Source organism: Culex pipiens, chromosome 3, assembly GCF_016801865.2.
Source record: "Culex pipiens pallens isolate TS chromosome 3, TS_CPP_V2, whole genome shotgun sequence".
Lineage (NCBI taxonomy): Eukaryota > Metazoa > Arthropoda > Insecta > Diptera > Culicidae > Culex > Culex pipiens.
In genome coordinates, this window is record NC_068939.1 from 130233785 (window position 1) to 130251858 (window position 18074).

At 37.5% G+C, this 18074-nt stretch overlaps 2 protein-coding genes across 2 annotated transcripts in view; one reads left to right on the plus strand and one right to left on the minus strand.

The window, feature by feature from the left end:
- LOC120422605 (nuclear receptor subfamily 2 group E member 1-like) overlaps positions 1-7050 on the minus strand; it is a 28509-nt gene extending 21459 nt beyond the window's left edge. Inside the window, exon 1 of the mRNA XM_039586096.2 lies at positions 6488-7050. The gene's annotated coding sequence lies outside the window, so the exon portion shown is untranslated. The remainder of the gene's footprint in view (positions 1-6487) is intronic.
- Positions 7051-10648: 3598 nt separating this feature from the next.
- On the plus strand, positions 10649-17732 carry LOC120422603 (polypeptide N-acetylgalactosaminyltransferase 35A-like). The gene is made up of 4 exons (XM_039586094.2): positions 10649-10798; positions 10968-11465; positions 16133-17432; positions 17491-17732. The coding sequence occupies exons 1-4, from the start codon at positions 10776-10778 to the stop codon at positions 17620-17622; spliced, it is 1953 nt and encodes a 650-aa protein (XP_039442028.2). The 5' UTR covers positions 10649-10775; the 3' UTR covers positions 17623-17732.
- Positions 17733-18074: the final 342 nt, after the last annotated feature.

The following is an 18074-nucleotide window of genomic DNA, read 5'->3' on the forward strand; positions in this document are numbered from 1 at the left end:
AAAAAAGTTGTCTTGTCATACTCAGTTTCACCCTTCAAATAAAAAATAAACCTTTCAAAAATCTCTCTCCCGTTCGACAAACACCTGCAAATACAAACGGTATATTTTCGGCGGTCCGGTAATTATCCCTCCCTCCCTCCGAGCTAAATGAGGTTCATGTAATGATTATAACCTTTCAATCAAACCAACAACAAACCACATGTAACCCCTTCACCCCGTTTTCAACCCTGTTCAAAACGGTATCGATAGGGGGGTGAAAAAAATATGAAAAAGTCAAACCGTTTGCCATCCAATTTTCCGCACGCGCCATTGTTTTGATATATCAAGTATAGATGAAATTAGTGGTCCTCTCACACCGGAAACCAAGAGTGGGCCGTGGAAGCGGAACATATGTCCGTCCAGGTATCGCCACTAATTGCGTCGGTTTCGCCTCGATATCCTTTGTCCTTTCCAGCGGAACCACATCGAAAAAAGTGATTGTTTCTGCCGGGGGAGAGCGCGCAGGTTGATGGAAACTTAATGTCTGAGGTATCAATTATTCAACTGTTAATCAGGCGTGTAGTTGTATGGTCTGGAACACGGTGACTTTTACCGCGAAGATAATTAATGCTAACGATCGGAAGGTTCCCCTTTGACTTCTTGCCTTGGCTGTATGGCCCTGAGTCGATCCATCATAAAAACTTATTTTTGGGACAGTTTACAACATATGTGAAACTTACTTTCCTTCTTTAAAAAATCTAAAAACGTTCTTCAACAACTTTCACCACCCATTTCCCACGAGTCACGTGCGTCCTCATATTAGGTGCCAACGATTTTCATGGTTCATTATTCTTGCATTTTGGATGCTTCATTCTGCTGCCTTGCACAACCCTTCGATTTTGTCGAATCAAATTTATTCAAACAAACGCGTGTGTGTCGTCAGCTGCAGTGGGGACGAAGTTTTGCCAGTAAACAGAAACGAGGAAGAAAGGACTGAGATTTTGGGTGATTTGGCTTGTTTTATGCAACTTTGCCAAAGTTTAGAAAAATGACCTCTACAAGAAATGTGAATGCAAAATGCTAAAAATTAAAGAAGCACATCCAGACTTAAAAAAATCTCTTTAGTTCCACCAAACTGGCTGTTGTGACACTACTTAAACAAATTATGTTGCAGAACTTTTAATGGAAACTTGCTCTTCTTCTGAGCTATGTATTACTCGATATGGTTACAAAAGGTGCTTAATGGAATTGAATGTTGTTCCCCACAATACAAATTTAGATCGCTATGTTGTTGTTAATTAATTTATTTCTGGCTGCTTTAAACTTCTTGTTCATTCGGTATAACTTTGTTGAAAATACTCTCAAACCTTTTAATAAACTTTAATTTAATAATTCGCCAATAATCAATTTTCTAACTATTTTTTTTTTGTAAAATTTGCGAAAAATGTAAAGGCGTAAAGGCCACGGGATGCAAGATTGAATGTTTGTTTAAAACCATTGTTTTTGTTTTATAGACCGATTCTTCGGCTCCTTTTGAAAAAAATCCCATGTTTTTTTAGCGTTTTGGCTGTAGTGGCAAAATAAAAGAAGAAACCCCTCAATGTGTTTACATATTTGGAAAGATAATTGATTTTCCTACAAATGTGTGCAAGAAAAAATGCAAATTTGAAAATTACCATCTCCGATTCTGCTCAAATTTGGCAAAGCTGTTGAGACTATCAAAACATGCAAAAATCCCGAATTTCATCCAAATCGGACCACCCCCTCCATTTTTGTACCCCTATCTTCAAACGACGATAACTCAGGAACCACAAATCTTAGAGAGTCGGTCTTAGACTCAATTTTGAAGGAAATTGGACGTAGAATCCATTTCCGTGATCAAAATTTGGATAACATATTTTTTCTAACTGTATTGCGCAATTGAAAACTTTATTTTTATTTTTTATTTTTTTAAATTTGACCTCACCATCGTATTCTCCGTCCAATTTTACATAAGAATCACTTATCGACAGAAAGGAATATGTTTCGTTCCAGAGATATCGAATTTTAAAGTTTTAAGTATTTGAGATTACCTAAATTAGCTACACTCGCCGCATATGCTAGAAGCACTCGGGCGGGAAATAAGATTTCATCCCAATTAATCATTAGCAAATTAGGCAAAAATTGTAGGAAACTGCTGTATTAATCTTAAATTAAACAGGGCAGAATGGAATTCCCGCTGAGCTAGCAGGAAGTTGAAATTGATCTTGTAAGTAACACTTAAGAAAAAGTGTACGATACATTATCGTGTTAAAAATTATGAATTAACATGAATAGAACTCTCGTGAAGCATGATTAAGCAAGAGGATTTCTGGAAAGTATAGAACTGAAAAATGTAAGAAAATCACAAAGATTAATCGGATTTATTATCTGATTAAGATCAAATTAAGTGGTGTTGATTTCGACACCGTCCGAACAATTATCCAAAAATTTCAAAATCTTGGAAGACGATACAGCTGCTGTCCACATGCATCAGAAGTATATGGTTTCGTTTTTGAAATTAAATGTACCAGAATTGAAAAAACAATCAACAATTATTCAGATGAAACTGGCTCACAATATAAACATCGGTTTTATATGATCATGCTCAATCTTTCAAACCGTAAGGCAGATTTTAAGGTTTATTGCTGAATGGCACTATTTTGCTACCGCACATGGCAAAAGCTCTAAACCAATGAGAATTATTTCATCTACTACATCCAGCTCTACATTTGTTCTTGCTTCAAATAAAAGAAATAATTTGATAAAGTTGGAAGAAATGAGGAATTAGGAAAAATATGAAAACAACAGAAAATTTTTATTTTTTTTAACTGTGTTGTCAAAACGTTGAAGCATTTGCAAATAAATATTAATAGTTCAAATTTTACCTAATATGGTTCAATGACACTAAGATCAGGAAAAACAGTGCATTCAAAATGACCCAATAAATATTTCTTAAACAAAAAATAGATTGTTCAAGGTATTGATTATCTCAAAATCGTATAAAATTATAAAAATAATTCATCTTACAGAACACCAGGTAGTAATTATTGATCAGCACGACTGAGTGCTTCTAGCATATGCGGCGAATGTAGCTAATTTAGGTAATTTCAAATACAACAAACTTTAAAATATAATTTCAAATACAACAAACTTTAAAATTGGAACGAAACATATTCCTTTCTGTCGATAAGTGATTCTTATGTAAAATTGGACGGGGAATACGATGGTGAGGTCAAATTTAAAAAATAAATAGGGCTGTTTTGAGATACGGCCATTTAAAGTTTTTAATTGCGCAATACAGGTAGAAAAAATAGATAGAGTAGTAGATTCTACGTCCAATTTCCATCAAAATTGAGTCTAAGACCGACCTTCTAAGATTTGTGGTTCCTGAGCAATCGCCGTTTGAAGATAGGGGTTCCGCTCAAAAATCGCCAAAAAGTCGATTTTTTGGGAGGGTACAAAACTGGAGGGAGAGGTCCGATTTGGATGAAATTCGGGATTTTTGCATGTTTTGATAGTCTCAACAGCTCTGCCAAATTTGAGCAGAATCGGAGATGGTAATTTTCAAATGCCGTACTGAAAAACAAAAATTTTCAAATCGATTTTTTTTTATGGTGGTGACTGGTGGTGGATTTTTTTAAAAACTTGTTCTAGAAAAGTCATGGTTAAAACCTGGGATAAGATGATTATCAACTAATCCAACACATTTTTTTTACGTTTTTGATGAGTTATAACGAGCATTTCCTTAGCTTGTTACACTTGCCCAATGTTTCCCTACTAATTTTTCTCAAAATTAATTCTTTATCATTGCCCACGGTCTGAAATTGTCAAAAAAGTCAACAGCTTTTTAGATGGTTTTACTAGGGAAATTCGTAAAAAAAATCAGGATGGTCAGGATCCGGATTAGGAGGTGTATAAAGTTTTATTTTTGAAAAAGTCCTTATCAGTATCTAAAACTATCCAAAGACTTCAATTTGATTAGAATTTCAATTACTTAAGTACAGTTTGCATAGGCCTCATTTGAAAAGCTTTGTTGAAAACTTTGTTTTTTTTATGACTCAAGGATCATATGAACATAGCAACTTCTGAATAATTCAATGAATTCTGATTTTTTTGAAAACAAAACACATAACACATGCTTTTAGAGATACAAAACACATATTACATAAGAATTTTCTGGAAGAACTAGGAATGATTGCGGAAATAATTTCTTAAAATGCCTTACTTCATTAATATAAAATTATAAAATTTTTCGAACAACCTTTCAAAAGTTAAGTTATTTGCGTAACGTTACAATAAATTATTAAATTCTCAAACATGCATGAATTCAAGCGGAAATTTTAAAACATTGAAGGCTTCAGGTTACGTTAAAATAAATAATATCTTAAAAGTAAATTAAAAAAAATATTCGTTCTACACTCTTAATCATAAAGTGTAAGTGTAGGATTGTGTTGCTTGATTTTATTATTTCCGTTTTATAATTTTGATTGATTCCAGTATTTTATTAAACTGAAAGCTTGGTTATTTTCTGTGATAAAGTTTTGCAATCGATGATAAATTCTATTACATTTAATTTTACAATGTTACCTAATTTTGAATATTTTAAAAACTATTAAGGTCAAGCCGTCACTTTTTTTAAAGGAAAATTGATCATCACTTTGAAGTGCTCCGTATTTAATCCAATTTCTCGAATATTACTACGAAAATGTCAAAAAGTTTTTTAAAGCTCTTATGGAATTTTTGTCCTAATTCAAATGTGTTTAAGGTTTATAAAATTTTGTGATAGAATCATACATATTCAATCATTAATGATGATATTCGTTGTTAACAAGGAAAAGGAAAATTGTTAGGAACAAAAAAGTATTAACACATCAAACCATCCACATTAACGACCCCCGGGTCTTTTGTGGTCTCTATTGCAAGTTTCTGCTCGAACCAAGGAGTCCGAAGGCTTGAATGGGGAGAGCACCCAAACCTTTTTCTACTCCAAGGAACCTTCCACCCCAGTGTTTCAACTGACGACCTTTGGATTGCGAGTCCAACCGCCGCCAGCGATTCCACCGGAGTAGGCTTGGTTTGGTGTGTTGTTTGTACTTATGGCATGGAGACGACTCCTACACCTGGAATGACTTAACGGCCTAACAACCAAGGCCGGGACCGACATTTTACTTCCTCATCCGATGGAAGGTTGGAGCAGATGGGAATCGAACCCAGAATCATCCGCTTACAAAGCGGACAGCGTAACCATTCAGCCACGCACTGCTAACACATGTAGGCTACTTTTCTGTACAACTTGTAGGTGGAGTTTTGCCAAATTATTGTCCGAAAAGCAAAATGTATATCTTCGATCAGAAAAATCGTGACATAAAGCACTTTTTTGCCATGTAATATGTTTCTGTATGGTTTAGCTTTAATTTTTAAAAGCTTGACTCTGAAAGTCGGTAGACTACTTAAAACTATCGATAAAACACAAATAGAAATTTTTTTACACGTGATTTAACCATCTTTTATGTATAATATTTGTTACTTTTAATCAGACAAAGAAAGGTTGCTTTCTGGAAGAAATATATTGTAATGTATTAAATCAAGGGTGTCCAACCTTTTGGTCCTGCGGGCCAAATCTGATTTTTCGGAAGCAGTGGCGGGCCGGAACTAAAGTTTGATAAAAATTGGAAAAGTAAAGTTTTTTAAAATTTATTTTTATATGGTTCTTTTCAAGTCTAGAGTTTTTTTTCAATGGTCCTATAAGCTATTGAGATTCATATTTTAATAGGACCTTTAAAAAAAACTCTAGAAGTAAAGAAATAAAAAAACCAGTGTTGCAAATAAAATTCATTACCTTCAATTTATAAAGAAAAACAAAGATAAATTTCAATACTTGACTTTTTGAGACGTTTTTAAAATTTTAGAATTTTCTGCAGCGATCTTTATTGTCAGTATGACTAAATTGCTTTTTATAAGCAAAGTTGTACTAAAAAATACTTTCTTTTGCTTACTCACTTAGTGAATTTTTTTTTAATTTTCATTTTTACGAAATGTGTAATTTCGTCATCTTGCGCCATTTTACAGTTTATTAATTAATTCTGAAACTTTAAATAAAGAAAATATGAATAAAATTTAAAAATAAAGAAATTGCATTCGAAAGAAAAACCATTTAAAAAAATACAAAGCCAAATCAAAATAATACGTTGAATTAACAACATTTTATTGCAAAAATTTGATCTCAAGTTTTTTTTTATTTAGACACTCATTTTTTTTATTGAATATTTGATGATCAACCTTAGGGGCCGGTCATAGAACTATTTTGAAAAAAACCCTGTATTAAATAGTTCAATAAAGACATTGATAAGAAAGAAAAACACCTAAAAACTGCAGTTTCTGAAATAATCATTATAAATTTTGATTTTATTGTTAAAAAAATCATATCAAAAATATTTTTTTCTGTTTATTAGCTAACGATGAAATAAAATAAAATCAAAGAACTCACCTGTTAAATATCGTATAATATTGACACTTTTCAAAACTGCAGTCCCGATCAGTCTCTGATCATCCCTCAACGCACTTCACACAACACCCGTTCCCAATCAGACACCTGCCGAGCACACTCTATCCACGGTTTTCACTTCCGGTTATCCGACGGCACCACGCACATCCGTTCCGTTCGAAGTCGCGCGAGCAATTGACCTGCCCGTGCTCGACACCCTCGGTCGAAACGCGGACGACGGCAGCAAACATTTACCGACGCCATCGCGCGGCCAAACCCAGCCAAGAGTCGTGACCCCGTGACACGTGGCGCGTCAAGCGACCAAGGGCCAACCACGTGGCAGTGGTGGTGGTGTCAATTGCGCCCGGTTAACCAATCGGACGGACGCCGCCGCGCCTTGTTGACCTGAAAACGTTGGAAATGGAAATGAAGCGCGCATATTCCGCGTGACTTTCCCGGGGAAAAAAAGGGGGTGTGGCTTGGCTTCTGGTCGGTCTCGCAATCGACGGTGACTTTTCACCCCTCTCGGTGGCGACGACGGTGGTGTGTTTAGTTTAAAATAACAAGTGAAGGATGCGCAGGGTAGGGTGACTCTGAAATAAGTTATTTTTTATTGAATTCTTGAAATTGTTCAATGTAATTTTTATAGTTTTAAAACTTGAGCAGTGATATTAGAATAAGAAATACCTCCTTTCCTCAAACTATCCCCAACCTAGCTAGCTATTTTGCAGGTCATTTTTAAACTTGTTGCCTTCAGTAGATTTATTCAATTTGTTAAGCTCTTGAAAACTCTGTTCCCAGCATTGAATAAATCAGCTGTTGAAAGGTAGTCCACATCTCAGCTTAAAAATTATTAAATTCACTTAAAAGATGATTTTCAATCACTCCCGAAAGTTTCATGAAGATGTTTCATGATTAAACTTAGTAAGAGACGATTTACGCTCAGAATTTTGCCATGCGCAAAGCGAACTGTCAAACTTTGTGAGCGTTTTTCACTGAACACCGAGTTGATTTACGGGTGCCACGATATCTCGAGATGGCTGAAATTTGAGGTAAAAACTTGCAAGACATATCCCGTGTGCATGACGAAGCCTAATTTTGAAATTTTGCATTTAAAAAAAATACAAAAATCAAAAACTGGCGACTTTTTATATTGAAAACAAAAAAAAATATTTTTATTCTAATAAACTTTTTGAAAATCGGGCTTCGTCATGCACACAGGACCGGTTTAACGAGGCTTCACCAAAATTTTGAGCCGATTTGGTCAAAGCAGTGTTGGGATAGCGTGGCACCCGTTTTTTGAAACTGCTTACTTAAAATAGCTTTATCTCGGCAATTAAACAACCAAATGTATTCAAATTAATTTTGATAATAGATGAAAATATATATTTTAATGCCCTGAAAACAGATTTAAAAAAAGTTTATGTGTGTGCTCAATCGGAATCGACGTAACACCTTATAATGTGGCCTCTTAAACCTTGCGGTTTCGCCAACGGATCCACAGGCGTGTATCGTTCTTTTTGCGACAAGACTCCGCCTCCCGGGTCTCCTAAGTGTGAAGGTATGGCACGGGGAGAGGGCACCGAATACCTATACTAACACTTAGAATTTGTGTGAATGTGTGTGCTCAAACCAACCTCTTACATTTTTGCCGATTTACTTGTATGTAACCCCTTAAGATAGTACCTTCAGCCTCAGTCGGGGTAGAAATCCCAATGGGCTCCTATTTTAAAAATTGTTCTGGATTTGAAATGAAAATTATAATGTACTTGAAAAGTAAAAATGCATCAAAACGACTAAAAATTAAGTTGAGGGGTTTAATTTTAATGGAAATTTCATTACAATCATCTGAAATCAATTTAAAATGCATTTCCCTGCGTTTAGAATCATTTTTAGCATGTTTGGGTTGATTTAAAAATCTTTAGAATTTTTGAAAATTTTCGATGTTTAAGTTTTTTTTTCGCTAAAATTTTTGTTTTCGTCAAATCTTTCATTTTTTAAACACTTTTTTCCATGCAAATGCTGAACCTATGGCTTGTTATTTCAATTTTTATATTTTTTTTATTTTTTTGCCCTCCCATCGACTCGGGCCAGAGCTGAGGGACAAAAACTTTGAAAAATATTTGCATCGGACTAAAAAATAACAATTTTATATTTAAATTTATTAGCTTTCAATAAATTTAATGTAAATTTGAAGTTAAGTAAATAAATCCAAATTTACTTACAAAACTGTTCTTCTGAAAATGCTTTCAAAACTGGAGATATTTTTTATTTCTGTTTCATAACGCATATAACTTGTAAAACTAGAAACGCTTTTTCAGTTTTTCCACTTGGCGAGTATTTAAATAATCCTATTTATCATTTTTTTTTCAAGACAATAGTTAACAAACTTTTGAAACATTAAAAAAATATGTGGAGTCAGAGTTGGCTAGAGTTGATAGGCCGGAGTTGGAGTCGGAGTCACAGACGGTTGGAGCTGAAAGCCGGAGCCGGAGTCGGAGTCGGCTAATCTCAGAAAGCCGGAGTTGGAGTCGGAGTCGAAGTCGTTTAAAATATGACCCGACTCCGCAGCCCTGGTTTTGAAAATTTCGATCTTATAATTTGAAAAGGCGTCATCCATAAAGTATGTCACGCTAAAATCGGTCACACAAGCTCCGACCCCCCCCCCCCTCAAAAAGTACGTCACGTTTTTTCGGACCCCCCCTCCATAACTGAAGTTTTTTGTACAATTTTTGCAATTTTTTTTTAAATTCAAAGTTAAATCAAAAAAGTTTGTAATTATTAAAGTTTTTGTTTTAATTTTTTTTTCTTTTTGTTGAATGTTGTAGCAGCAGAAATCACCATCAATAATATCATTTAAAACTTGTGTTTGATTTATGAGTTAAGTTTATCAAACATTAAACGATTTTTGGGAGTATTTTAAGACTGAATTTGCAGTATTCAAGGAATTATCTTGCGTGACGTCACGGTCAATTTGAAATTTGAAGGATATGTACATGAATCCACTGATTTTCAACGACTTTTGTAAAAATAAAAATCTTCCACATTAACGAACCCCGGGTCTTTTGTGGTCTCTATTGCAAGTTTCTGCTCGAACCTAGGAGTCCGAAGGCTTGAATGGGGAGAGCACCCAAACCTCTTTCTACTCCAAGGAACCTTCCACCCCAGTGTTTGAACTGACGACCTTCGGATTGCGAGTCCAACCGCCGCCAGCGATTCCACCGGAGTAGGCTTGGTTTGGTGTGTTGTTTGTACTTATGGCATGGAGACGACTCCTACACCTGGAATGACTTAACGGCCTAACAACCAAGGCCGGGACCGACATTTTACTTCCTCATCCGATGGAGCAGATGGACAGCGTAACCATTCGGCCACGCACTGCCACACCGAAAAATGTCGCGAAAGTGCCCCTCTTCGTGGTGCCAAATATCAGACCAGCCAAAATTTTTTTTATCTTAAGTTTGCTACGAAAAACACCGTGAGCTGTATGGCCTTAGTGCATTTTTTTTGCTTTGTGCACTGAATTTAGAACAAACAATGTTAAGAAAAAATGAAACAACAATAACACCTTTGAATGATCAAAGGGTTAAGGATTAAAAGGATATTTTTTATCATGTTTCTTGAGCGAATGATCAATGGGCGAACAGTAATAGGGCTAATATTTTTTTTTTTCGAGGACGGCCCATGAAACGTTTTGTTCCCTTAGCTCCTCCCACTTTTTCACTTGTCTATTTTATTGATCCGTTTCATAAGTTATGCATGCTTTGTGTAACATATCAAACATTCATCAACGATTTATCATTCAATTCGCCTTGCTATTATCATTTGTGTTTAACTCTGTTTGTGAGTTATTCATGCATTTTAAAGATTCGATTAATCGACGTTTGACTCAAATGTCAATTTGTTTGTTTGTTTCTCTATCGTAACAAAATGTTTTTTTTTTTTGTGAGAAAATAGATGTAGAGAATTTAGTGTTATGGAAAATAAGCGTGGGATGGAATCATTCACAAACACGAGCGTTATAACTAATTTCGTTATATTCTCGTTACATCACGTTATGCTAGTTACTGGATTGGTTCGTGTCACCACTGTGTTGACACGAATATAAGCGAAAAATCCAAACGTAAATTTAAATTAGTGTGTTTTTTATGATTGTTTCTTAAACATGTTGCTTGTTTCGTAGTAGCAAAATATTGTTTTCCCTACGTTGATCTCGAATTAAGTTAGAAAAATGTTATTATTGTGTGCTAATATTGAGCTAGCAAACACATCCATCGAATAAGGAAATCGAATGACTAAGGAGAAGTACAAGAGGTGCGTAGATTTTCCCATGTTTGCATCTTTGCTAGAAAGTGAAAGTGATTTGCAATGTTCTTTTGCTTAGCTCCAGGCAGGCAAAGGCATTCCAAAACTAACACAGATAACTTTTTGCCCTTTAGCCCACAACGTAAACAGATAGATTCAACACTTCTGCCTGTTTCAGAATCTCAAGAATGGTGAGCAAATCGTTTTTGTGGGGAGTGATTGCCGCCTCGCTGACCTGGTCTGTCAGTTTGTATCTGTACTGGAATCTCATGACCGATGGAACTGGAGCTGCGTCTTCTTCGCCGGCAGCTTTGGCTTCCTCGAACGAACAGCGGGTCGCCCCGGAACCTGTTGAACAGGTGGTGCCACAGCATCGGCATAGCAATCTGATTGAATCGGATTCGTTGGAGGGCAAGTCGAGGAACGAAAAGAGTTTTAGCTTCTTCAAGGAGAAGTACAAGCGGTACCAGAAGGAGCAGGAGTACCGGAAGATTAGCCACAAGCTGTTCGATGAGTTGCGGCCGATGGTGCCGAACGGGACGGATGAGTTTGGGATGGTGAGGAACTCGGAGGAGCAGTTTATACGGGACGTGGGTTACAGGAAGCATGCGTTCAATGTGCTTGTTAGCAGCAAGATTGGACCGTTTCGAGAGGTTCCGGATACGAGGCATAAGCTGTGAGTAATCTTTAGCTTTACTTAGTTTTTTTTTGTAAATATTTTTTAAATTTCTTATCACATTGAATTAGGAAGCCTTTTTAAACTTTGTTAGACCATTTCATTTGATACGATTTTAAAATTTGTTTAGAATTATATTCGTAGATAGTCTCGTGCACTCTTAGAGCTACAGTTATTGGATATAGAGTTCAGAAACTGTAAAATAAAATGAAAAATGAATCACTTTATGTGATATGCTTAATCAAGATTTTGTTGATATTTTTTGCATTTATTCAGGAGTGATTTTCTTCGTAGGATTTTTTTTGAAAAATGAAAAAAAGATAAATTATTTATTGTTTTTATTCGCTTTCATGAAAAGAAAAAGTGCATTGAAAAATGAGCTTCCAGGATAACTACCTGACGAAAAACTCATTATTTTGCAGTAAATTCACTAAAATTCAATTCTGTCGAATGGAGCCCAAATCTATCATACCTTGACGCTACTAAAACGTTTACTGACATCAACTTCAAAAATGGCGAGTTGTGTAATGGATAATCGATCCAGGAATTAAGGCGTCATCCATAAAGTACGTCACCCTCTAGGGGGGGAGGGGGGGTTGTCGCAAGTGTGACAAAGTGTGACAAGGGGGAGAGGGGGGGTACGTGAGACTGTGACGTCACGCTAGACTACTTATTTAATATTGAATTTTTTTTCTTAAAATAGCTTTAAAAATTTAATGTTTGATAACTTTTACTCATAAATCAAACACGATTCAAGGCATTAAGAAACAGAGTTTTTGATAATAGATTTAAAATGCTTCAAAAAACTGTGATGGTGATTTTTATCACTACAACATTGAACAAAATTTAAAAAATCCAAACGCAACCTGTAAAAATTAAAAACATTCTCGAATGAATTCCGAATTTCAAAATCATCCTTTTTATAAATCATGCCACACAGTAAAAAAATGTGTAAATTTCGAAGCTGTGATTTCTGAAGGTTGAATTTTACAGATTTATTGATGTAAATTTACCTCAATTTAGACTCAAAAAGTGTCATTACACCAGAAAAGTAGTAAAATTACTCATTTTCAGAGGTAAAATTACACATTTTTTCTGACATAAAAGATGTACCCCTTCCCAGATGTAATTTTACCATGATTTTTTTTACTGTGTAAAATTGTACAAAAAACAAGATAGTGCGGAGGGGGGGGGGGGTCCGACAAAACGTGACGTACTTTCTGAAGGGGGGTCAGAGCCAGCGTGACAAAGTGTGACATAGGGGGGAGGGGGGGTTAATTTTGGCCGATTTTAGCGTGACATACTTTATGGATGACGCCTTGGGTTATTGAGCTCAAATATGACCCCAAAAATGCCCTGAACTACTTATTCTAATGTTCAGTAATTTTTCAAAGATGCACTTACATGTTCATTTTCAAGTTATTAAAATTTTATGTATAGTTTAATGCTCTATAAATCAGGGAAACATAATATATCTTTAAAAACTTGAAAATTTAATTGAAAATAAAATCTTTTTAGTTGGGTCCTAAATTTGTGTTAAGATTTGGAATTTTATTACAAACAACAATAAATCTTATTTTGCTTAGTACTATAAAACTTCAAACGACCAGAAAAGGCCAATTTTGAAAAAAAAGTGGTTTGCAAGCTTTTTTGACAACAAAATTTCTTGATTGACAGCACGTTTTCTTGGGCCACAGTTGATTCATCGAATCACAGTTGATATTTTAATTTTTGGGAAAAAGGATCCTAAAGTCCTAAAAACGAAGTTGACGTTATAGCTGTCGGCCACCATTGCTAGTACCAACCACTAGTGTCTTCCTTTTTAACTACAAGGACTTCGCCGCCCTGGGCTCCTAAGTGTTTGAGTACGGCACGGAGCGACGGCGCCGGATACCCATATTTACACTTAGAATTTTAGAGCGCCCGCCGCGGGATTCGAACCAGCAACCTCTAGATTGTGAGTCCAGTGCGCGGTCTGATTGATCCACACGGGCGGGACACCTAAAGTCCTAAGTAATTTCTTAATACACACGATTCAAAACCATTTCTGATCATTTTTTTTTTCATTTTAATGCAAAAAAAAAATTGACAAGACGACATTTTTTCGATAGATCAACTATGGTCCCCTTGGAATGAGCTGTTAAGTAGGACTTTTTCTGTCAAGAAGGGCCGCGAAGTATTTTTTTCAAAATAGCTTTAAAAATCCATTTTAAATCCTTTGCGGCTGTACAAAGGGTCATTGTACACAGACAAATAAACTTTATCATTGCGAATAATAATATCACAAATTTATGCTTCATTTTACGACCTAACTAACATAAACATTTTCAAAAATTTTATCATTTATTAGCGTGCCTTTATCGGCTATATGCTAAAATTAACATCCCGAACAGACGGAAATAACTTTGGAATAACATTTTTTGATATTTGAAAATACTAGGCCAATAACATTTTTTGTAATTTATAACAAGTTTTGTTATTCGTCGTTATGATTTTTTTGTTATTGGAATGTTATTATAATAACAGACTAATAACATTTTAAATTATTCTTCGAACAAATCTTTGTTATTATTTTTTTGTTATTTTAACTACATTCGCGGACGTGAGGTCGTGCGGAACGGTCGTCTTTATTTTTCGCTCGTGAGTGAGGCCTAGTGGTGAACAATAGCCCCTTGTGGCTATTGTTCTATAAGCTAAGTTTTTTTTTTTTTTTTTTTACAAAGCGGAATCTTCCACGGAAGAGTTAAAATGGCCAATAGTGTACGAAAGAACACCGTGAGGCTAGTTTTTGGACCGGGAGTGAAGGTACCGTCGTACCTGGACGTGCTCAAGTTTTCGATGGATGACTTGAAGCTGTCTGTAGCGGAAATCCACAGCATCTACAAAGATGAAAATGGCGGACAGTTCTACGTGAAGCTCGTGGACGAGGAAACATTTACGACGTTCATTGCGGCCACAGACATGGAGTACAATTTCAAATTCGACGACGGAACGTCGGCAAAGGTTTCGGTCCAGCAGGCAGCTAAGATCTTCCGGTATGTGAGGATCTTCAACCTTCCACCGGAAATAGAAGACAGCTCGATCCAGTACGTTCTGGGTCAATATGGTACGATCCGTCAGCATGTACGCGAGCGGTTCCCAAGCGAAATGAAAGTGGACATCTACAATGGCGTACGTGGAGTTCATATGGAAGTTTCCAAGGAGATTCCGGCACACCTGTACGTTGGTCATTTCAGGGCCCGGATTTTCTACGAGGGCCTCAAGAATAAATGCTTTTTTTGCAAAGAGGAAGGACACGTGAAGCAAAATTGCCCCAAGTTGGCGGCGATTTCTTCAGGTAGCGGAAGTTCGACACGACCATCTGGTGCTGCTATCCTGGGTAGGCCTGTAAAACCAGTCATCGATTCCAGTAAACCGATGACCCTGGAAATGACGACGTTGAACCAGCAAACTACCATCACCACAGAATCATCGACGAAGCAGCAGCATCTCACCAACACTCAAGAACCATGCGCCTCCATCACAACCACAACGCCGACCGGAATACCGCCAGCAGCGCCCAGTATTTCATCTACGAACATCACCACCACAGTCAAATCAGCAGCTCAAGCTACAGCCAACAGTAGTGTTGATGCAGCGAAAGCCGCGCAGATTGACGGTACTAACACCAACGAAGCCGCGATCGTCGGCTACGATCCTGACATAGACGACCCGAAAATGGATGATGAAGCAAGCGAAATCGAACGGCAGAAGATCTTGAAGAGAACAATCAGCACGTCTCCAGCAAGCTCTGGTGGCGAAGCAAATCAGCAGAAGGAAGAAAAGGGAAGGGGTGTTTCAAACGCCAAGAACGCCAAGAGGGGTTCGGGAAAGAGAGGAAGGAAGAAGAAGTAACATTTTTTTGATAGTTAAGTTAGCAGAGTGAATGTGGCATTTGTAAACTAACTTTTGTCAAAATTAATGACAATTTTGAGCTGAATGATTAGTTTGAAGATGATGCTGAAGAGAACAGGGTTCTAAAGCATTTTGTGGTACAGAAATGTTTATAGATCTGCACCTGTGGTAGTTAACCAGCATAAGATGAAATTGTAAAACTGATAACGAATATTCAATAAAAAAAAACCTCTAAACAGAAAAAAAAACATCTAAAATCCGATCATCCCAATAACATTTGGAGATATTCTTCTATAACCAGAAATGTTATTCCCAAGTTGTTTTTGCTTTCAACCAATAACAAATTTTGTTATGAATACATGAACTGTTGTTCAACTTTTATGCAAACAATATTTTTCAAGAAGAATCCATAACACTTTCTGTTGTTTTAACAGTATTTGTTATTGAAATGGCATGAATTTAGTTACTACCATCTGTTCGGGATAGGGCTTAAGGACACAATTCAAACTAAATTTTCCCGTAATCTCTGATTAATTAGAACAATCAAGCTAACTTTGAAACTGTGATGAATATTAGGAAAAAGCTGATTTTTATTCCACATTCGTTGGCCGTAGATAATGTCTTACACGATTTTTTTTAAAATGGATCGAACCCAACTTGGGATTTATTTTTTTAATTTGGCGATTTCGACTCTAACTCAAAGTTGCGACTGACTCCGACTACGATTCGGCTGCCTTAAAACAAAACTTTAAAACTGACCCTTTCCGTTCAAGGTGCCCCGAGCAAAGCTACGACAAGGTGCTTCCGTCCGCTTCGATCATCATGTGTTTCTACAACGAACACCTGCAGACGCTGCTCCGATCGGTAAACTCGGTGCTCCAACGAACTCCGGCCTACCTGTTGCACGAGATAATCCTGGTGGACGATTGCAGCGACTTTGACGATCTGGGCGATGATCTGGAGGTGGGGCTGAAAAAGTTCAACAATTCCAAGGTAAGACTGATACGGAATCGGGACCGGGAGGGCCTGATGCGGTCACGGGTGTACGGTGCTCGGAATGCCACCGGGGACGTGCTGGTGTTTCTGGACAGCCACATCGAGGTGAATGTGGACTGGATTGAACCGTTGCTGCAGCGGATCAAGGTGAATCGGACGATTCTGGCGATGCCGGTGATTGATATTATTAATTCGGACACGTTTGCGTACACATCGAGTCCGTTGGTACGGGGAGGGTTCAACTGGGGACTGCACTTCAAGTGGGATAATTTGCCGAAAGGGTCGTTGGCCAAAGAGACGGACTTTGTTGGTCCGTTTCAGTCGCCGACCATGGCTGGTGGGCTGTTTGCCATGGATAGGAAATACTTTAAGGAGCTAGGTGAATACGACATGGGGATGGACGTATGGGGTGGAGAGAACCTGGAGATTTCTTTCCGGGCTTGGCAGTGTGGTGGATCTATCGAGCTGTTGCCGTGTTCGAGAATTGGTCACGTTTTCCGCAAGCGGAGACCTTACGGATCTCCGGACGGAACGGACACGATGATACGGAACAGTTTGCGGCTGGCACGCGTCTGGATGGACGATTACATCAAATATTTCTTCGAGAATCAACCGCATGCCAACAAGCTCGACGCCGGAGACTTGTCCGAGCGGCAGGAACTTCGAAATCGTCTCAACTGCAAATCATTCGAGTGGTACCTGAAGAACATCTACCCACAGCTGAGGCTCCCAGGGGAAAAGACCACCGACGCGAACGTGTCGCAGCCCAAGTTCCAGCCGTGGCACTCGCGCAAACGGAACTACGTCAGCAGTTTCCAGATCCGGCTGAGCAACTCGAGCCTCTGCATGACCACGGAAAGTACCAAGGAGAAGAGCCTGTGGAAGAAGGGCTCGCACCTGGTGCTGCAACCGTGTTTGCGGGTCAAAACGCAGATGTGGTACGAAACGGAAAAGGCTGAGCTGGTGCTCGGGCAGCTGCTGTGTCTGGAGGCACCCTCGAGCGCGACCAAGGGCACCCCGATGCTGAATAAGTGTCACGAGATGGGCGGCGATCAGGCGTGGAAGCATCGGAAGACGGTTCGTTGACAAAAGCTAGCTTCGAAGCTGATACTAATCAAAGTTTATATTTTTGCAGAAAGGAACGCCCATCTACAACATCGCGTCCGGCAGCTGTCTGGCGGTGCACGAGATCCGGAAGGGCGCCCCCGTGGGGCTGGATCTGTGCGTCAACTCTCCGCGAAGCACGTGGGATCTGGTGATTTCCTGAGTGTACGCGTTACCATTTTTGTGTATATCAGTGGGTAGATAATTCGAAATCTGATTAATTATAAGTATAACGTTGTTTTTCTATAATATATGTTCTTCCATAAAATTAAAGTCTACTAAACGAACTGTTTAAAGAAACTCCTTCTGAAAAAAGCATTGATGAAGTTTATATATCTTACAATTTCGCAAAAATAAACAAAGTATTGAAGCAATGTTATAATGCTTGCTAAGGTTTCCATTACGGTCTTCAACCTGTATAACGTTATGTAATGATAATACACTATATGTTTTGAATAAAACCAAATCACCAACATATTAGTATGACAGTCTTCAAGCCTGGCAAACATTTGTAAAGGATATCTTTATTTATTTTACAGATACTCTTAAAATTACTTCTTTGTAGCCTTTTTCAATAAGTTCAAACAACGAACAATTTCACTCACAAATTAAAAT

Coding starts and splice junctions, on each gene's coding strand:
- LOC120422603 (XM_039586094.2), top strand. CDS start 10,776: ATGACTAAGGAGAAGTACAAGAG. Junction 10,799..10,967: donor ACTAAGGAGAAGTACAAGAG/GTGCGTAGATTT, acceptor TGCCTGTTTCAG/AATCTCAAGAATGGTGAGCA. Junction 17,433..17,490: donor CGTGGAAGCATCGGAAGACG/GTTCGTTGACAA, acceptor ATATTTTTGCAG/AAAGGAACGCCCATCTACAA.